The sequence below is a fragment of the Xiphias gladius genome, chromosome 18 (assembly GCF_016859285.1).
Source record: "Xiphias gladius isolate SHS-SW01 ecotype Sanya breed wild chromosome 18, ASM1685928v1, whole genome shotgun sequence".
NCBI lineage: Eukaryota > Metazoa > Chordata > Actinopteri > Istiophoriformes > Xiphiidae > Xiphias > Xiphias gladius.
Window position 1 is genome coordinate 7,604,355 of NC_053417.1, and position 26,402 is coordinate 7,630,756.

Consider the following 26,402-nt stretch of genomic DNA (forward strand, 5'->3'; position numbering starts at 1 on the left):
CTTAACAGTCATTATGGGGGGCCCCACCTTTAATGAAACCATAATGTCTGTAGGTAGTTTGTCAAGTCACTGGCTAATGCTCCTGAGTCTTATATAACACTGGCTAGCAGGGACGTGTACCATTATTATATTGATTCTAAAACATTTTGTGTAATTACTTCAAACCAACCAGACAGAAAAGACAAACAGCTGTTTGGAGATGGACTGTTTTTCAGTCCTGCACCTGCAGGATTTGCAATCATTACTGCCTACTCACACAGATCCACCGTCTTTTTTCCGCTCGTTCAGTGGAGATTCTGATCACGTGGGAAGTGTGGGATCCCAGTCCCACTGCAACACTTCATTTGACTGTGTCTAGTCTACCAAAACTACACTATATTTTACGCTTTGTGCCCCTGGGTCTCATTGAGAGGAAATGTGCTGATCTGCTTTACAGCAGAAAGGAAGATTGCTGTAGAGCACAAATGGGAAGGTGGTACAGTTCAACTGTTAGAAATGGGCCTTAAGATTTCACACAGTGTGTCTTGATCGTATTCTGCACTATCACTGTTTTGGGCATGCAGTACATTCGTACTGGAAAAATTACAAAATCGTATGTAGTTACTACTTACTTAAAAGTTGCACTCCAAATTTGCAGTTTAATTGCTGTTTGTTGACCTAGCCTTGTTTATATCCAATTAGTACTAACATAGACCAGTAATAGCTCTTCACATCATCTTCTTCCCAGAAAGCACAAGGATTTATTGGAAGTTTAGTCTGCTGATGATAATTAAATTGTGAAACACACTGGTTATGATTTTCGCCTTATTTATTTACAAACATTTAATGATATCACAATTACATCGTCAATTTTATATTGATTAAAATGTATAGCAGATTAAAAAAGGCTTTCAAGTTGAACCTTCAGTAGCATAATAACCCTGCTTTATGGAAATTACATAATATTCCTGAGCAATTTTTGAGTGTGTGCATTTGTTGTTTTGATGGTGTGTGTATCAGTGTTGTGGCCAAACGCCTGGTTGTTTGTGTGAAGGACGTTGACATTGCCCTCCTTGCCCTCCCAGCTTGGCCCTCAGCAGTGTGTATGACGGAAGCCAGCCCATCTGTTATTGCAGGCAGAGAGCTGTAATCCTGCCTGTTATAGCCGTCAGTCGCAGATTGGCAGCGACATTTCAGTAACACAGGTGGCCTGGTCACGGCTGCCTTCCCCGCACGCACGCACGCACGCACACACACACGCACACACACACGCACGCACGCACGCACACACACACACACACACACACACACACACACACACACACACACGAGGTAAAACTTCCAAATCAGACACCTGGAAACTCTAATCCATAATTTACAAAATTGGTGGTAAAATTTGACTTTTGTGGATATAATATTTTTGAAGATATTTATTTATAACAGTTCCCTACCAAACGTTTTCATACAACAAAATTTTAATGGCTCATCCTTATTAAGCTGCCAGTCTTTTCCAACCATGAACTGTACATTAAAAACAAAATTATGGCTTTTTAGATGACCCATTGTTTGCCTGTTGTTCTGTCTTACAGTCTACCTTTGCTACCTTGATTATAAGCTACACCTAATAAAGATCTAAATATGATCTCAGTTTAATGTTACAAACAGGATCTGATTTAGTACCCAATTTAACAAACTATATTAAAAAAAATTGAAAAGAGTTATTTTGCAGCCTGTGGCAGATGAGCCAAATAATTAACTTTTCACACTCCTATTGGACATTTGGACACTGATGTATGCATGATTGCATTTGATTTTAGATGGTTACTTATCTTCTATTGAAATAACCTTTAGAGTATTAATCTGCATAGGCTGTATCTCTGATATTTGTTTATTCGTGATGAGTGCTCTTTAAAAACTGTCACAGTATTGGTAATTGCCCTGGGCCTGTATCTTGGTTATTGCAGAATTCGGTTCGGCATTTAATGTGCTCCTGATAGTGAGTGAACTAGAAAACATTCAGAACAAATGTTGTCAAGTCCAATGGCACAGTCCTAGAATTTGGCCTGATGGTTGCTGCAGATAAAATTACACACACGATATGGAGGTGCCTAAGTAAACATAGAAGTGTAAATACAAAAATTTAAGTAGCAGTGCAGGCTGTTTGGACCAGAGGTGTGTTTGTACCAACATTTGTTAGTCTGGAGAACGCTGAGTTGTTTTTACATCTGCATTAAAAAAAATTTTTTTTTGCTTTGCTCCTAAAACCTTAGCAACGGTTGTCTGGAAAACTTTCCGTAGGTTTTATATGGTAAAACATGCATGTTCTTTACTTAAAAAGCACTGACTTGTGATGTTCAAAACATGTGAGGCTGCTTCAACAAGACGTAACAGCTTTGTTGTGAAAAACTGACCACTCACTGCTGTAAAGACGCAGTTTTTGTATTCACTCTTAATTTCTCTGTACTTTATTTGCAGAGAAGATTGTCTGGAAGTGACCATCTGTCAACACCTAAAAAATAACGTGCATTTGGATTTAAGAAGATTGGCCTATTTTTACCGAATGCAGCTTGAATCGTGTATATAGTCTTTTTTCTGGAGTGTGCATTTGTAAATGATGTTATTATAGAGGCAAAAGATAAAGCTCACAGTAAGAAATGGTGTCCCTGTAGATGTGGGATAGGAGCTTTTTTGTGTGGGTAGAGTCATCCCTCTGAATCCCCTGTGTTGAGTCTACTTGTCAGTACAACTCCAGGTCTATTTAATAATGATATCGGTGTGTTCAGCCTGAATTCTCTCTGGTGCACGAAGTGTGGGAGGAGCAGTGCGGGAGAGGTGGGAGGCGGTGGGTATGTGCAGGTAGCAGAACAGTTGTAAATGTAGGTGGAAGGTTAGGTATTTTTTGTCTGTGTCCGCAAAACGGTTCCTCAACCCAGAATGCAAGATTGTGGGCCTGCTTTTGCTGCAAATTTTGAAGTAAGGCTTTTTAGTGTCTCGGAATTATTGAACAAAATATTCTCCTCCCTAGGTTTCACTGTGGAGTGTTTTAGGTGGAGTGATTCATCATTACTGTTTTCTAAGTTATTAGTAGATCTCGATCAACTTGGCATTTCCTGCATCCATCCACACCCAGCATGCCGGGGATCTGTGTGAAAGCTGTCCACTGCCCGTGACAGCCTCTCTGCTTGCATGCTGAAATGTTAAAAGACTGGCTGGGATATTATTCCAGTACATAAAAGAGGCTAAGCTGTCATTTTGGACAGAAAATGGAGTATAAGCAGCCTGCTTTCCCTCCTTTGATCCCCTACATCCCATATGTTTTCCTGCTTGAGCAGATGCCTTTAATACGTACATGACATTGTAATCTTGATAAGCATGCTAGTGTAATCTCAGCCACACTACAGACATCTGTCTGCCCTATTATTGAAAGATTTTTTTAAGTAAACCCTGTGTCTGAACTGTCAGGCTATATACTTAAGAGCATATGAAAATTGAAAATTACCAAATAAATGGAGGGTATTTGACAGGCGTAAGGATATTTTCCCGCAAATGTGGATGAACTTTAAAACAGTATTGAAACAGGTTGAAAGTTTCATGTCCACACCTGCATTTATAGATCATTTACTAAATTTTCTCTGTCCACAGAAAAAGGCTTAAGTGTCTTCATTGTCCTTCTATCTTAGCTCTGTGGTTCTTGTAAACAGGGAAATGATGGATTACTGCCACCATCTCCTAGGGAATGTGGTCAGATGTATGACCCTTTTGACAAACATGGGACTTGATTTCAGGGTATGTGCTGTTATTTGACTCCAGACTGTATCTGTAATTACCTGTCTTGCGTTGCTGTATAGCCAGTCACACGGTACAGGTACTGTTACTGGTGCATCTCTCTGATTTTGTTGTTGTTTGCGAAAGCTTTTTCAAATTACAGTCATACATCAGCTTACATAAAAGGTCCAATTTCTTCCTCTCCACCACAACACATGAGGCCTCCTAGGTAGTGTAGTTTGTATAGGGTGATAATACAAAGCAGGACCTGTAAGTGTGAGCTTGTCCTTATAATGAAAAGTAACAGCAATTAGGATGCGTGCTCCACTTTCTTCAGGGACTGTGTATTAGCCTATTCTAACAGCACTAACCTGAAAGATTATTGATCATTGTTTGCCTTCTCCATGTTGCACATGTCAGATATCGTCAGCAAACCTTCCTCTTTTTTGATCGCTGTTTACAGAAAGAAGCATAAACACACAATATGAATCTTACAAGTCAGTTTTTATTTTCTGCAACCTCACAAATAATTTTTGTTACATGATTAGACACAAATAGAAATGCAGTAGCAGCAAAGAATGCTTTTAAATTTGTTTTAAATTGTCTTTATAATTGTAATGGTGCAGGTTTGGTGTATAAAAATATTTATGATGTGTCACATGTGATCGGATGACCGCTACTGGTCAAGCTGACTCGTGCTTCCTTATAAATGCCGCTTCCTTCTTGTAGTAGTTCTTGTTTCTAGTATCCGGTGGCATTTATTCAAACACTGCTGTCATCATTTAAGGGTGTGAATGTGTGAGTTCTGTCCCTGTACATCTGTCCTTGTGATGAGATTTTCACTTTTCTGTGTCTGTGGGGGAACACTTTAAGATTTAAATTCTAGGTTTTTCAGGTAATTGTTAGAATTATAATAAGATTCATTTAGGTCCATACAAATAGATACCTGAGATGTGCACAATACTGAACACTTTTTACCTATTTATATTGTTTTACTGTTGGTAAATGGCTACCGATTTAGATGTTTGCTTCTCAGTGAAGAATGCGAGTACAAAGTTTTCAAGAATTCCAGACTCATGTAAAAAAAGGTTTGTTTTGTTTCCTTTAGGATACTCACCTTGCACGTTTACAGCTTGCACCTCATGATTTGCAAGTTTAGGGTTAGGTTTCAGTATCTGTGTTTTATGACTCAGGTTTAGTGTATGAATGAAGCCAACAGACTGTCCTACAATGGATGTCAGTACAAGTGTTTTTGTGTGTGTTAGGTCAGAGCTTGATTAGCTCAGCAGGGTGTAGCAGTTGAGTCCAGCTGCTCTCTCCAGAAGTGTGCCATGAAACACAGCAATGGACCCAACATTTTCTGAAGCTACTATAAAGTTGTGACATGAACTCTGGACAAGTTAGCAAGTTTCAGTTGTTTATGTTTTGTATTGACTAGGTAAAAGAAGTGAAGCCACTTTTTAGTGCAAAGTTACCTTTGTTACACCCATTTATCTACATAATTTACACTAGTATTCTACTGTGACTTTGCTGCTATGTTTACCCCAGTTTTCATTGAATTTTTACCTTCTTTTACCTCTAGTCACCCCTGATCTTTTCCCGGAAACACCCCTGGTGCCATCCCTGCCCGCAATATCGTCGGCACGAGCCGGCCCCGCCTCTCATAAGCCCCAGAGGCGCAGCAGCGGAAGTGACAGCGCTGCCAGGCCCCGCCCGTTGCGCTCAGCCCCCAGGCCAGGCCCCAAAAGAGGCAGCATGGAGGTGGGCATGCGCGTGGTGCGCGGCCTGGACTGGAAATGGGGAAACCAGGACGATGGTGAGGGCCATGTGGGCACTGTGGTGGAGATCGGGCGGCAGGGCAGCACTACCACACCAGACAAGACAGTGGTGGTGCAGTGGGACAGCGGCACACGGACCAACTACCGCACTGGCTACCAGGGTGCCTACGACCTGCTGCTTTATGATAACGCTCAAATCGGTAAGGACTCAAGACTAGGGTCAAATTGAAACATTGGGTCAATTAGGTCTCATTTGAAAATTTCCATTTCTAGTGCCAATATGATTATCTGAGTTTTGGTATGATACAAAATAAGCCAAATGGTTTGTTGTTTAACACTTTGTCTCAGTAAAATAAGGTCCAAAACCAGCAAAACTGTGCTTCAAGTTGGAGAACAAATAAACAAGGCTAAGAATGTGGCCAAGCTTTCGATGACTCCCATTCTTTTTGTACTAACAGTTTTTGCTATTTAGTGGGAACCTTTAACCCTACCTTAACCTGAGAAGACGTCATAATCCTAGGCCTCTGCAGAGTTGTACAGTCCTGTGGTCAGATTCATCAGTTAATTTTCAGCACAAAATATCAGCTATGTTGGTTTCAGCTTTAAAAACCCATTTTCCTCAGTGCTACGCAGGATCAGCTCTGTCCTTTTTCTTTTCTGCCCAACTTGGTTTTTTTTTCCAAATTAAAGAGGTATAAAAGAAATAAAGGTTCTCCCAATTTTTTTAAATTCTCTTTTTATTGGAGCTGATTTGGCACTTACCAAGAACTTGCAAACACTGTAATCATTGTTATTAAAACTTAGAAGCTTGGACTGTCCATGCCTTTTATAAAAACAGTTTAAACAGAATACAGCTGAATAACAATATATAATATAAAAGCAAATAAGAACCAATAACATTAATTTAAAAAATCTGGTATAGAAAACAAAATCCATGATAGAGGCAGAACGTAATAAATAGAACCAGAATGTTGGGGTGTACTTTCATTTTATTCAATTCACTTAAAATAGTAGGGAAAAAAAGAAAAAGACATTTGCATCAAACAAATAAGTACAAGATCCAGATTTCCAATATTTTCAAAAACTTGTCCTTTTGCAGTCTAAAAATGTATTATTTCAATTTTAAAGATATCATAAATAATGTCAATCCAATTTAAATTCAGCATATTTCTGGTTTTAGCTACTTTCCACTAATGGCTTTTCTGCCAGCAGCGCTTACAGCCTTTAACAGGTATCTGACCTTAGGGGTAGCATTTTCTGTAGGCAGGGCTCCCAAACAGAGGGTCTCCAATTTAAATGGAGTGTCAACCTAAAAACCTTTAGCAAAACGTTATGAACTTCCTGCAAAAATGGGCTTAATATTGAGCAAGACCAGAATATATGATCACGATTTGCCTCAGAGGACCTATACTGTCTCCAGCAACTGCACACTTTAGAATGATGAGTCTTTTGAACAGGAGTAATGAAGAACCTGATGAGGTTTTACCATGAAGTTTTCATTGTGGCTCACATAATTTTTCCTAGTTCTCCTCTGGTATATTTAGGTCTCCCACCCTTTCCCATTTTTGTTTTACAATAAGTTACACTTTGTTAGAGATGGTCTTATGTTTTGAGTTGGAGAGTTTTAGTGGAAAACTATATAAATATTTTTGTTTATTTCCCTTTGTTAATTGCTCAATATAAAGCTGGACTTCTAGAAATCTGTAAAAATCGTTATTCTTCTAGCGATACTGCAGCTTCAGGTTTTGAAAACTCTTTATAGACCCCTGATGGATAAAGGTATAGTATGCTGTTCAGCCTCGAGTAGCCCACCTCCTAAACCTAAAAGGTCTTCTAATTCGCTGCTCCATCAGCTGTGGTGGTCACACGTTTTTGTTGAAAAGCTATTACCACGTGTTTCTCTATCTCTGTATGTGCCTATTTGTCATTGTGGTGGCTCATGCAGCCTTCACTGTAAAGACCATTTCTCATCATCAGCCATCTAGCTCTCCATTTCAAGTGACATTTTTCTGCTTCAGAAGCTGATCCTTCAATTAATGGAGCGAAGGAAGAAGAGGAGACGAGGGAGCTAAGGGGGTGGGGATATTATTGTCATGCTCTTTGTGCTTCAGTTCTTCCAAATCTCATGATATTAGCCATTGTGATAAGTAACATCAGTGTAGAGACATGACATATGTCTTGTCTGCTTTTGTGACTTGCATATGGGAGAGGCAGAGTAGTATAGTACTTGCTGCACACGACATGGCAAGTTCAAAAAGAAATGTATTTCTTTGCGACAGAAATTGAGCAGAAAGAAATAGAAATAGGAACCTCAGGCATGTAAAATTTTAATTTAATCACTTTTGTTCAACCACCTCTCCTTCCCCCTCAGGCGTGCGTCACTCCAACATCATCTGTGACAGCTGCAAGAAGCATGGCATCATGGGAATGCGATGGAAGTGCAAGGTGTGCTTCGACTACGACCTGTGCACCCAGTGTTACATGAACAACAAACATGACCTGAGCCACGCTTTCGAGCGCTATGAGACAGCACACTCCCAGCCGTGAGTACTGCACTGCCTCTTCCCCAACACAACTGATCCTCATTTAAATTCTAATAATGGTGACATCCACGGCAACGTCTTAGTTCGACTATCTTGCTCTGTTCAAATCGAGTTCGACCCATAGAAGGTGAGCCGTAAATTGTGTGGTGTCCCCCATTTAACTTTTTTAGTTTAAGGCAAGGCTTTCAATCCTGATATCCTCAGTATTTCTGCTTTTATTTTCAATAGACTAGGTGTTTTTAAATGGCTTGCCTACAGCTACATACACTCCAACATTGGCCTACAGTCTAAACATCAATAGGAGGGGATAATATTGCTGTTTATAATACAGCAGAGCAGCTTCATTTCAGCCTAGAGCCTTGCTCATGGGCAGGGTCTTAGACTCGGGTCAAAAATCAGCGGTGACCCTTTGACACAACAAACACAGGTATTTCATGAGTCACTGCTTTATTTTGAAGGGATTAGAGACGAGTGCGGGAGGTGTCTCGCTTTGGCTTTCTGGTTTTCATTTCTGCATTCTTTTTTTCTCAGATACAACTTTACAGTCTTTTATCTGTTGTTACATTGTGATTCACTTTATTTGTGTCAATTGCAGTCCATTCCAGCCAACAGTCAAATGAGAGTAAAGTGCCTCCACCAGCTATAGCTTTAGTAACTTTAAGTAAATGGTAAATAATGTTTGATATTACACAAGTGACTCCTTAAATGGGTGCCATGTTGGCATCATGAGTGTTATTAGAGTTAAAAAACTAGAAAACAACTAGATGTAAGAACCTCTTAGTCTTATCATACATTAGTAGCAAGCACAGTTAAATTATTATTAATTACACTGAGCAGGAGCACACTTATTACCAAAAGGTGCTGTTGCTTCTGTGTGTTAAGTTAGCTTAGACAAAACCATGCTTGGCCTTGCTTTGCATAAATGTTTACTGAGGTGATTCCAAGTGTCCTATCTATCCAGATTTACTGGAGTGAGTTCTCCCCTCAGAATCCACTCTTCTGCATCAGTTCACAGTAAAGCTCCAAACTGCTTCAGGCACTGTCTGAATGTCAGCTGGATGGCCTGTTCTCATTTTAACGAGGTAATATGTATGACCCAGATTTCTTCTATAGTTTACCCTGGTCCAGGTCCAACACAGTTCCATTTATTTTTCCTTGCCTGCTGTCCAATGAAGGCTGAAAATAGATGTGTGAATCATGACTTGTTACTCTGTAGCTTCAGTGCTATTAAATTTACAAGTCAACCATGTATTTTTGTATTATTTGTGTATTTTTTTCTCAGGAGTTTAAAAACCACTAATTGAATCAGTCAGGATTAGTCAAAAGTGTATAGTCATTTAAGCCCCTATGTGAAGGATGTGGAAATCTCTGACACTGTCACAGACAGAACAACAATTCACAATTTTAGTGTGTGATTGAAATAAATAAATAAATTTATACAGCACTGCAACAAATGAATTGTCACACTATAGCTCCAAATCTTTCCTGGTCATAGCTTGAACCCAGTATCTTTGCCATCTCTCTGCTGTCTTTGTTTTCACTTCCTGCTATCATTTTCTGTGGTCACGTTCTTGTTAAATAGAAAAACGTCTTTAATTTTTAGTCACATTTTGGATTCAGGTCGGGTCCACATTTAATTGTTTGTGTGGACTTGAATGGAAATGGAGCAACAGATTTGTGCTTTTAGTGAAACCTAGCCTCTTCCTGTGAGACAAAATAGCGCAGTTATCAGTTAGCATTCGGTAGCCTTCGACAGTAGTTGGAATCTCATTTCGTCTCCCTCCTCGGTTTCTCCTCAGAAGTATTGATTTGCCATTGAGGCCCAAATTTTGTTTGGCTCGGCAGTGCCCTTCATTAAGGTGATGTTTTATTGGTGGAGCAAACACCTTTTATGTGACCCTCCAAACAGGTCACTGCTTTCCATCTGTGGACACTGCACAGATACTTGCTTGTTCTCTATTTTCTTTTTTTCTTTTTTTTTAAATATTGTTAGTAGATTAATAATAGTAGTTTAATAATTTACAGTGTAGTATACAATTTAATTTTTATTATACCTGAATTTAAGTGATCAATAAATTGAAATAGATTGATCATTGTTGACATTGGCTAGAGCTGATACTCTGGAATATAGCAACTTGCTTTTTTTGATAAATGTGTGAAATAGTGTCACTATTAGCATCTGCATCTTTAATCTGAGTTATTTAGAGGTTGTTTGTTAGCCCAGGCAACTGTGGTACATAACATCTGAGTGAGAAAAAGCTAAACTTGGAAAACTAAAAATAACTCAAAGCAATTTCCTACTTTCTTTGGATTGAGGCACCATAATATCAGTGCTACTGTGTAATCTTACATAGTGTGTTAATGCCACAGCCAAAAGTCTTATAAATACTCAAAAATACCTGCTGTTTGGTAGTCCTACACTACCTCTAGTTTAAGTGCTCAGTGACAGGGTCCTCCTGCTCAGTGCAATTAAACTGACATTGGTAGAGGTCACAATAAAAGCACAAGTAAAATGTGGCTCAAATTGCACTTACATAGCACATTTTATGTTTTGTGGTAAGCACACACGATAAATTTTAAGAAACTCTAAAGATTGAGATTTGAAAGACCCTATTGTAGGAGATTCAGTGCTATATTTCTTAAATGGATGACTATTGCCTTAAAAAAATGGCTTCCCTTAAATTAGTTTCACTAATCTGGATGATATTGGGGACACTGAGCTCCATTCAAGAATTTTGTGTGCAGAACTTCTGAATGAATTGACATCACTGATAACGCACTGTATTTCTCCACTATGGCTCTCAGTGAGATGATTCTTATGGAGTCTGAAACATGAATGGTATATTGTTGACTATAAGTGGCATAAAAGACTGTGACTCAGATGAAGTCAGTCAGCCATACAGGATGTAAATTAAATCTTCAAACATCACTAGTCCTAGCTTCTGTATAAAGCATTTATGATATTTTAGACACCATTTAGGATGTTGGTTTGCTGTTCCTCACTGACCACTGTAAGTGCACAAGTTCCATATTTGGTTACTGACATTTTCAGCCACTTGGCTAGCATTGCTTGTTCTGCTCCATTCAAAATTCCTATCATTCCTTTAATTTCTTCAATCCATGTCCGGTTTGCAATGATACACCCCCTGGAGGTGAAATTAAAATGAAAGTTCAGCTCTTACAAAACATATTGCCAGCAACTATTACATGTTAGTGAAAAAAATGTTTTTTACAGTGTGGTGTTAAATTAGACTCAAATTTCACCCACAGGGTCAACCTTTCTTGAAATTGAAGCTTTTGTATGAGAGGGAATCCTAAGTGCAAATACTAAAGAATAGTTTGTAATAGTTTTTTGGCTTTATGGCTTGATTAGCTTTTTCTAGATTTAAATATGAGTGCTTTTAATTTAAAAACTAGGTCAAAACCTAGTATATGGCTGGACCACCCTTTATCTGTTTGCTTCTCTCCTACCCTCTGTGCTCACATATACAGTATTTTAATACAGCTGAATTCCCAATAAAGCTGCTGTCATTTACATGTTTTTCTGTTTCTGTTGTCAGACAATGGAACAAATATAAAATAATGACTGAAACACGGCCCATTAAGACTACATGTTAACCAGCAGTCACTTCCAAGCCATTCCCAAGCTGCTGCTCTACACAGCTAAAATCCTGATTTTATAACTGCAACATTATCGGACAAAATCACTGTACACATAAATTAAAGACAATGGCTGTGCTGTGATTTTGGCTATATTCACTTGTAAAATGATCAATCAGAGAGAAAGTAGGAAGCTTATTCATGTCTGTGTCAGCTGCCGTGCGGTCAATTGAATGGGATGCATAGAGGGAAAGCCGGTCCTCATGCTCGAGGGGCAATACTGGTGACTCTCATCTACAGAAAGTAGCTAGATTTGACGCTAGGGGGCTTTGGTGAAGAAAACTCACTAAAAGGACGAAAAGTCGGTAAATGTAGCGACAGAGGCGCTAAGTTGGCAATACTGACTCTCAATACCCCCTCTATTTCTATGAAATAGAAACTGTTTTTGCTAATTCGGTTTAAAAGATCAATGGCCAATGGGGAAACTCCCAACACTTGGCTGGCTGACCAGTGGTGTAACCTCAGCACTCGGTCACGTGGCATTTGGCTTACCAATGGTGTAACATTATCAGTCAGTCAGTCAGTCATTCATTGCTATTTGCGTTCTTAGGGTTGGCCCCGGTTCTGCAGTCCAGCCAAAAAAGAGGGCTTGCTGTTTTGCTGTCCTGTAGAAAATGCCCATGTACCTGTGGTCCATACGTGTGCATTTTGGGTCCAATATTAGTTTTTACTTAGAAATTTCATTCATGCATTTGGATTCAACACCAGTCAGCTTGCCTGGTAGTGATGAATAAACAAGTGAATATGTGCAGATTTTGCAGGACAACAAATATAAATAAATCAAACGAGAAATTTGTATCAATATAATTCACAATTTGTTGCTCATCATATCAATCTGGTATGAATATGATCTTCATCATATTCTTAGCATTCAGTCTTTGTGTTCTCTCTTCATCCTTTTATCAAAGACATCTTTGCATAATTTCAGTGAAAATGGAGATGTGATTGTTGCCCGGATAGGGACAGAGTGTACATCCAGGAGAAGATCACATGAAAGTCACTTATTTTCTAGTCAGAAAAATGAGAGGAGCACTGTACAGTATATAGTACCAAACACACAGCACTCCTTTATTTCCAGACCACAATGCCCCATATGTCATTGACAGCATTTCAAAAGACTGATTTATAATCTGGCAGTCATGAGGCACACTGATATTTGCCTGGAAAGGCAAATTTAGCTTGGTTTCATAATGAGTGGTACTTCATGTTGTGCCAGCAGTGATTTATGTGAGGAGACTGGGTTCGGGCTTAGCATAGCTATAAGGGACTCCTTTTATGTGGAACAAACACGTGTGACGGTTTAATGGCAACTTAAGCAGGGTTGATCTATTTGTAGTTTATAGCCATACTGTAGGCAGAAACTTTATTAGTGTCCTCAGGGTGCAATGGGAAGTTGTCAACACTATAAAATGCTACAGTGAGCTGACACCCGAACAGTACCATCATAAACATGGCGTGAGACCTGAGCTGGATGTACTGTACATGCGTGTTCCATTGTAAATACAACAGACTTAACTGGATTAGCATGTTAACATTCTTAGATGTGCAGATTAGCATGTTAACATTTTCAGTTTCCTAAAACACATGTATTAGATAACGGTACAAAGCAAATCAAATCATCACAAAGCATAAAGATTTGTACCAGTGTTACATTATGTGACTCTGTTGTGTGTTTTGTCAACATTGACTGAGGGCAGTTTTTGTTACTTGAATCTTCAGGATATGACTTTGATTAAACTGTTGTTTTAGTGTAATTATTCTGAAACAAATGCTGAGAGCTACTGTAGATGGATGTTTACTGTGTTCAGTGTCCTTAATGGCTCACAAGTGCATTTGGTTCAGTCTCATATGTAAAGTAGTACATTGAGACATGTGTGCAAACTGACAGTGTTCAGGGCAGCATATGTGTGTACCATATGTTTATGAGGAGCTGGCTGGTATGCAGTTCGTTAATCGGCTCGTCAACACACAAACAACACACATGCACTTTCTAGGGAACCTATCAGGTCAACTCAATGCCTAATCCTTCCCTTGCACGTCAAGCTACACTGCTCCACCTGACCTCCTCCATTGCCTACCCTGTAGTCATGTTTAAAGTACATCCAACCTATCCTGACCTGCAGAGTTTTCCAGTGCTTTCTATGTCCTATAGCCTGCATTGACTGGAATTTCACACTAAACTTGGTTGAAATGGGGAGAATTGGAATTTCTCCCCATTTCTTATCTGAAAAGTGTGTATGTAGATTTTTACACTCCTTCCTCATTTCCACTCCCACCGCAGAACTGCTGTCTTCATATATGTATTTGAAAAGGGTCTCAGGATTTTGGCATGTAAGGTGTGGACTAAAGCAGAGTTGGTTCAGATGATAAGTCAATGTATTGATGTATTTTTTTTTTTAAAGACATGTCCAATTAGACTTAGTCTAGTCTGGTCTGGATTTGTGTTTTCACAGTTGTTAAGTTTCCACAAGCCCTTTAAGTACAGGGCAAAGAGGGCTGACATTTTAAACCATGGCCATAGTACTTTGAGGTGAAAGCTCTGAGCTGTCGTGCCACCCACACCTGATATCATTAAATAAATAACTAGCCTAACTTTGTTTTTCAGACAGCAGTCACTTTTCTCGTGAATTCACATTTTCTTGACAATTTGTTGGTGCTTTTGATTCCTGTAAAGAAATGGCTATTCTGTGTATCCCATTTACTTTATTTCAAAGACTATAGCTAACCTCCAGGTGACTGTTGACCTCGCTGTTATGTCAGTAGGTGTAGGTAGGTCAGTAGGTGTCCTGATCTTGTCTGGGAGCAGGGGTGACATTTGGTCAAGCAGGATTAGAAATCTTGATCCCTTGAAAGAGCTGTTGTGTTTCTTGGAGTAGCTTCACCATTAAACAACTGGGGTCATGTTTCTCTGATGTGAAATAAGAATATCTTTCAGTTAACATCCTCTTTACTTTTGAAATAATTTTGGGTCAAGTTTTAGGAATAGTTTTTTTCTCTTGTTGAACTAGCTTTCCTGTCATCAACAGTTCTCTTCGTAGAGTTTCAGTTCTAAATCTGCTTTGTGCCATCAGGAAAATATGTCATGACATAATGAGGGAACAGTCAATTGTCCAATTACTTTTGAGCTTCTCAAAATCGAGGGACTATGTAAAGGCTGTAATTCTTAAAAAGTTAATGTGATATTTTTAGTAAACCCCTTGAATTAAACCTGCAAGTCTACACTTCAATCACATTTTAATGGCTTCTTTTCAAATCATGTAAAGGGGGAAAATTGTGTCACTGTCCAATACTCATGTGCATGCCTGTACACCCAGAATTCCTTAAAAGCTATACAAACACAAATTCATTGAAGCAAGGCAGAAAAATGTTTGCTCAGGCCCTATGTAATGTATCTACAGTATTTCACAGTATTTCTTCTTGTATCTCCATTATATATAGATATAGACAGAAATACATGCACACATTCATGCTATGTGCTTTGCCCTTAGGTGGCCTGCTTTCTGATAACTCTGCTGTCCAGGGATTAGGCTCAAAGCTGCGTACTCCGTTCGCAGAACAGACCTGTCCCACGCTGAGATTTACTGTTAGTTGGCTCTTAGAGCCAAATGTATGACTGTTTCCTGCTGTAGCACCCAAGAAGCTGAAAAATCTGGCCAAGAACAGGGGATGAAATTAGCCAAGGCTAACTTTAAGCAAAACCTCAGTGTTAGAGAGACATGTGGAAGCAGCAAAGCCTCAATGAGGCTCCCTGAGGACTACAGCTCTCACAAGGCTCTTGTTTCTTTTGATCACACCGGATGTTATAATTGTGACTTTATTCAAAAAAGCTGTTTGCTTGAAATGGAAGCTGGGGTTTGATCTCACCAAGACAGCATGGGAATAGGCAGCTCCTTTGCACCAAGATCTGATCAAATCTTTACCATAAGGTATGTCAGATTTTGTGGATATGACCATCTCACCTGAGTGTCTAAATCTGTGATTACACTTGAGGCTGTAGGTGAATGTGTTAAGGTAGTAGGGTGTTGACACTGATGTTGGCAGCTATGTGTAAAGGCTTTCCTTAGTGTGTTTTTTGAGTTTAGCTGTTCACAGTTCTGAAATCCTATTAGAAAAAAGACCTTGTCTCAACTGGGATATCCTACTCATCTCTCGACCGCTTGTGGAAGAATTACCACAGAATAGACATCATTCAACAAACTAATGAGACGTCGTCTGCCAGGCAGTGGAGCTAGGAGACATATCAGTATCAATATTGATAGTTAGATATGAGAGTGGAAGTCATCAAGGATTTGTTTATCATTAAATTCAGCATGTGGTTGTTAGAGGCTGGACTGGTGTATTGTGAACAACCGGGATCAATAGATGTCAGCAGGTCCCTGTATATCATTTTCTACCAGTGTGTATGCAGTAGGGTGCACATCTATATTTGTGCTATGCTCATGGCATTGTGCTAATGAGAAAAGAGAAGATACCTGCGGCAAACAATTTAGGTGTCAAAACATTCTACAAAAGGTTTTGCAGGTTTTTATAAGGTAGGAAATATACGCAACATGTTACGGAACACATTATGTGTTGTGGTGAGGACCCTTTTAGTTCTCAGGAGATCACAGCAGCCTGCTTTATTTTCAACTGAATGTACAGTAGCAATTTTCTCTGATACATGAATGGGTTAGGCTTTAAGTGTTCTGCATCATATGTATGTTCTTCAGAAAACCTCTAAGTCCCACAGTATGAAGCTGTTGAATTTCATTCTGTCCATATGTTAATGGACTTTTTGTCCATCTGTTTATTGAATTTTGTGTGACAACAGCTTTTTGTTGATTTGGTGTAGGATTCATGCACCAAATTTACGTGGGTTGTGCAGCAAATATAGCCAATGTCTACTGGTCATCAAGAATATTTTTCCTTAATTATTTGTATCTCATAAGATTCGAATGGTATGGTTATCAATCTGTGCTGTGGCTGACAAATGTTTAATCTTTAAAAACTGGGATCCCTTATGAACATTGCATACTGTAGTAAATGTATTTACATAAAATTATTGTGATACTGCATTTTTTTCTGTGTTTTCAATGGCTTGGCTTGTCACAGACTCAAAGCTGTTACATTTTGCATTTCTTACTGGGTTTATAATCAAGACAGGAAATGTTTTGTGGGGGTTATAATATGCACAATTGATGAAAGTGTTGGATTAAAGATTTCATTGCATGTCTCAACTTTGTCTTAGATGGTCCGTAGAGCAGTTTGTTCAGCTGTGTCTCCATGCTCTTATCACAGAGTAAGCTTGGCACCGAGGCAGAACCTTCCGCGGATCATCCTCAAAGGAATCTTCCAGGGGGTTAAAGTTGTTCGTGGACCTGACTGGGACTGGGGCAACCAAGACGGTGAGTGGTGTGTTGGGGGACTGTTCATACTACTAACCTGGCACTGCCAACTCAGCAAGCCCCCTACCTTCTTGAGCATGGAGCTGTACCTCTTTAAAGTGTTTCACTAGCCACAACCCATAACAACATTCTAACCTCACGTCTCATTAACCCTTAAAATGTCCAATTAGTATGTGTCTGCCTGCACTTACATTGCCAGTGACTCATGAGTCTGTTTCACAGATGTGCTTATCTGTGTGTGAATTTACATAGCCCTTGTTCAGTAACATTTTGTTGTTTGTTTTTCTTTTCCAGCCCTGTATAGTGGCAAAAACCCCTTTAACCCCATTGACCTAAAATATAGTCTGTGGTACAAGTGTTAAGAAAGCCGAGAATGGAGACTATTTTTTGCTTTGAATTGTGTGTTTGTGGCTTCCATGAATGTCTGCAGTTTTACATTATGTGATAAACTCTGAGTCTATGCTGTTACTGTTTTGAAAAATGTGCTGTCTTTCAGATACAAACAGCCCACACTGGGTGATGTTTGAAATTGTTTAAATAGTAATTGAAAACAATCTTCCACGTCAGTGGACTAAATTAAAACCCTTGAATGTTCCCTTCAGGGAAAGAGGGAATGTTAATGTTTCTTTGTTTCCTGGGTCTGGGGTCATTGTTGTCTCTGAGAATAGCCACGCTCCCTTTGCTGGGCTAGAGCGAATGAGTCAAAATGTCCTTTTGGTGTCTTTGAAATCAATGCCCTGGGGTTTGCTTAAGTCACTCATCAGGCTTAAATGTTGTATGCGGTAAGTGCATACAGGATGCTCTGAGCATGCTCACAAACCCCCAGCCCCCCATATAATCTTACGGGTCACTGGTTTAGTTGGTGTGGTTATTTACTGAGGCAGCTTGAGGACTTTAATGACTTAACAAGGGTTTGATGTGTGGATCTAAAACCATCTTGTGATACAGCATGGGCCATAATAATGCAACTTTGAAATATTTAATTGTTTAATGGTGATTCTTCTTTTGTAGTTTTGATGTTTCTATATTTGAATCAACAGGGGAAACTGTGTTTTGTCAGGTGTTTGATGTAAGGAAAAAACATTTGAACTGAGCTACCTCTAGAAAATGGAAGTGATTGACTTTGACACTTGGCAGCTTATGTCCCTACAGGAAAAATGGTTCTCTGTGTCTGTCATCTCATTTGTCTCACATATTACAGTCTCTTTCCACTCTTACCAGATGTTTAAATATTGTACTTATCAATTTTTTACTAAAGAAGACTACATGCTCATTCTTTTCACATATTTTCAAAACACTCCAAAATCCACTCTCTTTATCTAACCAGTTTTTTCTTTAATGAGCTGATACATTATTGTTTCTTGCATATTTGTGTGTGTTTGTTTGTGTGCATTTATGTGTGTGTAGGCGGGGAGGGTAAGGTTGGGAAGGTAGTGGATATTCGTGGCTGGGACACAGAGTCTGGTCGCAGTGTGGCTAGTGTCACCTGGTCTAATGGCACCACCAATGTCTACCGAATGGGCCACAAGGGCAAGGTAGACCTCAAGTACATGTCTGATGGCCAAGGAGGATTCTATTACAAAGACCACCTACCAAAGCTCGGTAAGACAAATTGAGTCCTGTTTTCAAATTTTGCATTTCTTAAACACTAAATCATTTATTTCTCAGTTGTTCAGGGGATCAGATTGCAAAATTAGCAGTATAGAAGTATGTCAAACAGATATTTGCCTTCATGAAAAATCAGATTCTAGTCTGTTTTGTTAATACACTGTAATAAGTGTATGTCTTCCCTTCGCATTATCCCCACGTATAAATCATTTTTTGTGTGATGTAGGAATAGGTTAATCAAAACTTACTGGGTGACAGTTCAATAAGAAATCATTGTCTTAAGGAGCTATCTAAAGTACTTACAGTGGGCTTCTTATCATTGTAATGTTTGGAGATAATTGTGCATGACATTTTTAGACATTACAATGATGTAAATATGAATGTCAACAGAAAATGGAGATATATACTATTTTTAAACCAAAACTATTGTTGGTGTTGGTTCTGAAAAACCCAATAAGTCTGGGCCTACTTGTTGATGCTGACACCTTACCATTCAGGAGAGCATGCAGAGCTGCAGCGACAGGAGAGTGCTGACGGCCACTCGTTCCAGCAGGGCGACAAGGTCAAATGTCTCTTGGAGGTGGACATTCTGCGACAGATGCAGGAGGGCCATGGAGGGTGGAATCCCAAAATGGCAGAGGTACTAAAGTCTACCATTCTGCCAGAAAGACAAATAACACAATTCCAATAAACAATAGACAGCTTTACATAATTCCCTATTGAGGTCTTCTATAATGCAGAAATACGAAGTGTACAGTGGCTTCAGAAATTATTCAAACCCCTTCAGTTTTTGCAAACTTTTTAAATGGGTAAAATTGCCATTTGTGCCTGATAATCTACACTTAATAACTCATACTGACAGATTGAAAATATGTTTAGAAATTTTTGCAAATGTATAAAAAATCAAAAACTGAAATCTCTCATTTACTAAAGTATTCAGACTCTTAATTCAGTATCTTGTAGAAGCCCTATTGGCAGCAAATAGATTTGAGTCTTCTTGGGTAAGTTTCTAAAAGCTTTGCACACCTGGATTTTGCAGTTTATCCCATTCTTCCTGGCAGATTCTCTCAAACCCCGTCAGACTGGATGGGAAGCGTCTGTGAACTGCCATCTGTAGGCCACTCCAGCATTTTCTTGGCCGTCTGCTTGGGTCATGAGCTGAACTATCGCCCCAGTTTCAGGTTGCGTGCACTCTGAAGCCGGTTTTCTTCAAGGACCCATCTGTATTTGGCTGTTTCCCTGTCCCTGTTGCTGAGAAGCTCCCCCATGGCATGATGTTTCCACCACCATGCTTCACTGTAGGGATGGTATTAGCCAGGTGATGAGCAGTGCCTGGTGTTTGCCAGAGATGGTGTTTGGAGTTCTGCTCAGAGGGTTAAATTTTAGTTACTTTGTCAATTTTTGTCTCATCAGACCATTGATTCTTTTTCCCTCATGCTCTCAGAGTCCTTTAAATGCTGTAAACTCCAAATGGGCTGTTTCATATACCTTTTACTCAAAGTGGCTTCTGTCTAGACACTCTACTACTACTACTACTACTACTACTACTACTACTACTACTACTACTACTACTATCATAAAGGCCTGATTGATCGAGTCCTGCTGAGATGGTCATCCTTCCAGCTGTTTCTCCAAACTCTGCAAAGGACCCCTGAACCTCTGTTAGAGTGACCGGGTTCTTTGTCACCTACTTGACCAAGGCCCGTCTTGCCCGGTTACTCAGTCTGGTCAGAGAGCCAGCTGTAGGGAGAGTTCTGGTGGTTCCAAACTGCATCGATTACACAAGTATTGAAGACACTGTGCTCCTGGGAACACTCAAAGCTTTATAAATGAATTTATACCCTTGCCCTGATCCATGCCCACCACAATTTTATTGCGGAGGTCTATAGAGAGTTCCTTGGAATTCATGGCTTGTTTTTTTGTCCTGACATGCAGTGTGAATTGTGGTTATTTATACACACAGGTTTGTGACTTTCAAACGATGTCTAATCAATTCAGTTTGTCACAGGTGGACTCCAGTTAAGTTTTAGACCCATCTCAGGGATAATTAAAGGAAACAGGATGCACCTGACAGCAATCTGGAGTGACACAGCAAAGAGTCTGAATAATTTTTCAAAGGAGAGATTTCAATTTTTGATATTAATAAATTTGCAAAAAATGTCTAAAAACATGTTTTATCGTTGTCGTTTTGGGTTAGTGAGTTCAGATTGATGAGCAAAAATTTTGTTGTTTTAAAATGAAATCTACAACAGAGTGTGCAAAAAGAGAAGGGGTCTGATTTACTTTCTGAAGCAACTGTACTTCCCTTGTTTTTTCCAACAAGTTGTGATCACTGTACTTTGTGCATAATATGTATTTTTTATGCTCTAGACAAACACGGCCTCACAGTCAAAACACATTTGAACCTGGCATACAGAATATTTATATAAGTGCCTCAGATGGACATTGGCGTGCAACAGAGTGAAAAGAAACAGGGCAACTCTCAAATCACAGCTGCTAAAGGGAACATTAAGGTCACGGCCATGTAGAGGGAGACGCAGGGTGAAACGGCCTATTTGTGTTTGCAGTACATTTGCCGGATTGGGACTGTTCATAGAATCACTGACCGAGGAGATGTCAGAGTCCAGTACAGCAACAACATCCGCTGGACTTTCCATCCTGGGGCACTCACCAAGGTACTGAGTTACAGAGCAGTTTCTAATAGAGGATCTTACAATATGTTCTGAAAAGATTTTAGAACTTCAGTTTAACAAGAGTATAGCTGGTTTATCAGTATGTCTTCAATTGATTAATTTTTCTGTCTGGCTTTCCCCTAGGTGAACACTTTCGGAGTCGGTGAACTAGTAAGAGTTCTGGAGGACATGGAGAGTGTTAAGAGACTACAGGCAGGCCATGGAGAGTGGACAGACAGCATGGCTCCTGTATGTTCATTTAGCCTGATAATAAATGGTAGCCTAATAATATCAGCCCTCAGGGTTTTTTACCTTTAGTTATAAATGCTCAATTAATGCCATGTTCTGACAGAGGTGTGGACTCGAGTCATGACTTGGACTTGAGTAAGACTCAAGTTATGAATCTGATGATTTGACTCAACTTTGACTGTAACACCAATAATGTCTGACTTAACTTGGACTTTAGCATCAATCCTTCATTTTCTCAAAAATTGATATGCTTTAAATTGGTTTGATAGTAGCCAGTCATTGGACAGCAGGGTAAATTTGCTAGTGACAGTGATTACTAGCAAATGTACAAAAGACAGTACTCTGGATTATCACATTCAGATGGAAAGACCATGCAGGGTCAACGAAAAAAGATGAGCAACATGCAAAACATTTGGCTCTGAAATTGCAAATAACTGCAGTAGTTTCGCAGGAATAATGAGCCAAAGTACACCTAATTATTTTGGTTTTAATATAATAAAATGTATTTTTAAGAAATATCAAACAAAAAAAATATTATTTCCAAAAAATTACTATACTAAGTCTTTACTCTGGATTTCATAACTTAGACCAACTCTTGATGACTTTGTCTTGCCCCTGTATTCTGGTGTCTTCAGGTTGCTTGTTGTCTATGCGCATGATATTAACTGTGTCACTTGCTAAAGTAAGGCCTTTAGACATCCGCCTGACTTAAGAGTGACCTGCTTCTCAAAAATTGGCCGTACATCAGGAAGTAATCACGTTTAGAGCCGTTTCCTCGAAGGCGGCTTACTTAAAATTAAAGATCCTGTAAAAACCATGAATAGTTGCTGGCTGATTAGTTTTTCCTCTCTTTAACCTTTTTCACCCACCCATGCCACATCCGACTTACTTACTGTTTTTTTGTCCTAGGTGCTTGGCCAGGTCGGGAAGGTATTGAAAGTATATGCGGATGGTGACCTACGGGTGGCGTTTGGAGGTCAGACATGGACATTCAATCCAGCATGCCTCTCGGCCCAGCCGGTGGAGGTGGACGCCAATCTCATGACGGCCGAGAACCCCAACGAATCTGGAAGTAAGGCCTCTGCCGGGACGAGGGGGCTCATCTCTAACACTCCAGCTCCAGCTTTACCCTCTGCGGGCAATAATTCATCTTCCCCTGTCCTCATTTCAGCTCTGTCTCTGCCATGCATGCTTTCACATAGAGGCTACAACTGTGGCAAGAAGGGCCACAGTCATGGCCATTCCCTGTCTGTCTTTTCAGCAATGTGTGGACAAGCTGTCCATTTCTTGAAATGTTCTTCTCTGTAGCATGTCATGATCCTGCATGTTGACGGTGGGAGGCATTGGCAGCACAGCAGACATTTGTAATCATGTCAGAAGTTCTCAGCAGTCTCTTAATCATGACTAAATCTATTCTTTGCATGTGTTCACCTCAGCAGATTGGAGACTGACAACAGAGTTATGTGTGTGTATGTGTGTGTGGTCAGTTTGTGCTGAATGGAGGGACATTTTGACTCATTCCTGTGGTTTTTGCATTGAGCTCAGCCTTGACAAACATTAACCATTGTGACTTTGTGGTGCTATTTTGACCTTCTGCAACTCTTTGCAACAACTTTGCTAATAGTGTTATTCACATTAGTCTGATTAAACTAAATGAATCCCTGTCTCTCCCCTTTTCACAACCTCTTTCTTCTCCCTTTCCACCCTCTCTTATCCATCTGACAATGTCTGTGTCCAGGTACTGTCATCTCAGTGTTAGAGAAGCTGCTGTCTCAGTCCACAGAGCAGGACAATCCCAGCCGGTTGGTCATTGAGGCAGCACATGGCAGTGCCAGCAAAGTGCGGGAATTGGTGCAGAAATATCCTGACAAGGTTAGTGCAGCACTCCTTGTCTTTGCTGCAGTCTGCTGCTCATTCCAAGAGCTCCTTTCACCAGGACACCAAGACTGGGGGTGGGGAATTTAAGGGCCAGAGTAACTTAGTGAGCCAGATAAGGCAAGGGACACTGGATACACTGACATTTGTAAGTCTGTCAGATGAAGTTAAAGACTGAAATAATCGACTATTAAAATTTTCACACTGCACACCACTCTCATATTTCTGAAAAATGTTATCTCGTTGCTATTGTCCTATAACACGGCACCAACACGAGGGGTGGAGCAGTTTTCTTTTCACTCTTAGTAGTGGGTATAGTGCTGTATATGTTGAAACTCTAATTCTGGGGAAATTCAGGGTCTCCCATATTATAGGATTAAGACACAAAAATGAGTCAACAACTTCTCTCATATACTTGGTTGTTATTTTATGATATTTACACATATAAATATGGAAATAAGATGAATAGTCTCATACTAGATATTACAAGGATAACTGTTTCTATTAATAATTTATGAAACCTATTTTCATCAGCTTGTTTAGTCAAGATACTCTGACACTGATTATTAATGATCACAGGGGGGAGAAAAAGGGAGTGACAACAACTGCATCAACTTAAGATATTAGGAAGAGAACTGAGATAACTATGATGGTTTAGGGACACTACTACTTAAAGAGTTGAGAATAATATAATCTCTGGAAAACATATGTATATGTACCAGATTAAAAAAAGAGCATGTTTTTTCCTAAATGGTCATCATTTATGCCATGTAATGACATTAAACATGGCATGTCTTGCACTGTGGAAATAGAAGTTATACTGAGATTAATACAGTAGTTACAGCTGTAACATCAGAGATATTATTCAATATCACAACACATGAAATCATGCCATTCACACCGCAGATAGGTTTCTAAGACTTAAAGCAGATTTTGGTAAATCTTGAAGGGAAACGATCTTTGAGTCTCTATTACTTTTGAAGCTGACTCTTCATAGAAAAGATAATGTGTGTGCCTTATCAGATGTTTCCCTTCGTGTACACATAACATCCTATGGCGTACTCTCCGTGAATGAGGGGAGTTTGAGTATGTGTAATACATCATTGTTTTTATCATACTCATTTGAATTTAAACAGGTGGTATAGATATCTTCTGTCATGGTCATGTCAAGGTCACTTTTTGGGTGTAACTACACTATAAATTAAAAAAAAAAATCCCTGGAGAAACTGTTTATAGATAGATTAACCAATCTGTTTTTGCCTGATATAGTGAATGACATACCTGACAAATCAAGGTTTTTTATCACATTGATCCAAAAAATCCTGTCAGTCCAGTATGCTGATAAAACAGTCCGGCTAAATGATTTACAACTCTGCTCACAAAGGCCTAAAATAACCAGAGATATTAAAAGGGGCAGATGCCTCAGATAGAAATAGCAAAATCTCTATTTATTGATAAATCTTTATAGTCTTAAACTATATATCCTTATATCAACCATAGTTAACAAGTAGACTTCTGTTTTTACTCACAAAAAAACTAATTTAATTTTAAATGAAAATGCAAAACCAATTATATACATATAACATTATATAATTTGTAGTATTATTTGTAGTATAATCTGAGTTGTATTTGTGTTTTAAAATGAGTGAGAAAAGTAATAAATCGTTGCCATTTAAAACAAAGTAAATTTTCCTTTTACTCGTGTTCTTGACTGCCTTTCTTCTTCAGCATGCTAATGATTACACAATTTACTCGGATTATGTATCAGGTGTATGACGTTGGTTGCTGTTCATGCTCAGATTATTTGCAGCCAGTCTATGTTCAGCTGTGTTAGTGTCCAGACCTCCATCGTTTGTAATGAATCTTCAACCATGTTTTTGTTCCTGGCAGGTGGATATAAAGAACCAGGGCAAGACTGCACTGCAGGTCGCTTCTCACCAAGGCCACATGGAGGTGGTGAAGGCCCTGCTGCAGGCCAACAGCTCCATTGAGGTCAAGGATGAAGATGGAGACACAGCATTACACTACACTGCCTTTGGGTGAGGACACATACGTGTTCAGTTTTCTTGCATACATGCACACATTTCAGAATACAAAGGTGCAAAGGCAACACAGACAGACACACACACACACACACACACACACACACGGTGCATGAGTTAACAACAAGATGCAGCTCTGCCCTTTGTGGCTTTAGAAAAACCTTGTCTGGCAGATGTACAGCAGAGCTCTTGCCTGTCTCTTTCCATGTAATGTGATAATCCATTCGTAGAAGTGACAGCATTAGTGTTGCCTAATCAGCCAGCCATATCTCCTGCTCTCACCACTTTAACACATGCTCATAAAGTCAGAATTTGACAAGATCTCTTTGGGAATTTATACTTGTTGAAAGTAGCTTTGTGTTGCTGATGGCTCGCATCAGTGCTAAACCATGCAAAAGAAATGGCAGGGTTTAATAGGATATTTGTGCAAGTTAGCACACAACCCTGGAGCTCTGTGTAACTCCTAGTAAATTTTTCAGATTAAGCATGTGAGATTTTATGTACTGGTTTGAATTAACTTAATTCAAAACAGTGTTTAGTCAGGTTGAATCACCCAACATATTTTCTTAGTGTCCTTTTCTGTTCTGTATCTTGTGGCGATTAAGTAATCAGGCAGAGATCGCACGGCTGCTGTTGAGCAAGGGGGCAAATGTCAACCTCCTGAACAACTCCATGTGCACAGCACTCCACATCGCTGTCAACAAGGGCTTCACTGATGTGGTGCGAGTACTGACTGAACATTCGGCTGACGTCAATCTCCAGGTGAGAGGACTTAGTGTACTTAATACTGCACACTGGCCAATTACTTTAATTCTCAATCATTTTCCCAATGTCCATTTTCACTCCC

General features: G+C 39.5%; 1 protein-coding gene across 5 annotated transcripts in view; it reads left to right on the forward strand.

Annotated features, from left to right (window-relative positions):
• mib2 (MIB E3 ubiquitin protein ligase 2) overlaps positions 1-26,402 on the forward strand; it is a 47,419-nt gene that overhangs the window by 6,924 nt on the left and 14,093 nt on the right. For 4 of the 5 annotated variants that reach the window (XM_040152295.1, XM_040152296.1, XM_040152294.1 and 1 more), the window contains exons 2-12: positions 5,327-5,722; positions 7,894-8,065; positions 17,003-17,109; positions 18,517-18,711; positions 19,215-19,357; positions 21,285-21,392; positions 21,534-21,638; positions 22,548-22,710; positions 23,377-23,510; positions 25,404-25,552; positions 26,161-26,317. In XM_040152295.1, the coding sequence (XP_040008229.1) occupies positions 5,500-5,722; positions 7,894-8,065; positions 17,003-17,109; positions 18,517-18,711; positions 19,215-19,357; positions 21,285-21,392; positions 21,534-21,638; positions 22,548-22,710; positions 23,377-23,510; positions 25,404-25,552; positions 26,161-26,317 (1,656 nt within the window). In that variant the 5' untranslated portion in view covers positions 5,327-5,499. Of the gene's footprint in view, positions 1-5,326; positions 5,723-7,893; positions 8,066-16,952; positions 17,110-18,516; positions 18,712-19,214; positions 19,358-21,284; positions 21,393-21,533; positions 21,639-22,547; positions 22,711-23,376; positions 23,511-25,403; positions 25,553-26,160; positions 26,318-26,402 lie in introns of those variants that run through there. The other variant, XM_040152297.1, reaches the window with a different exon arrangement.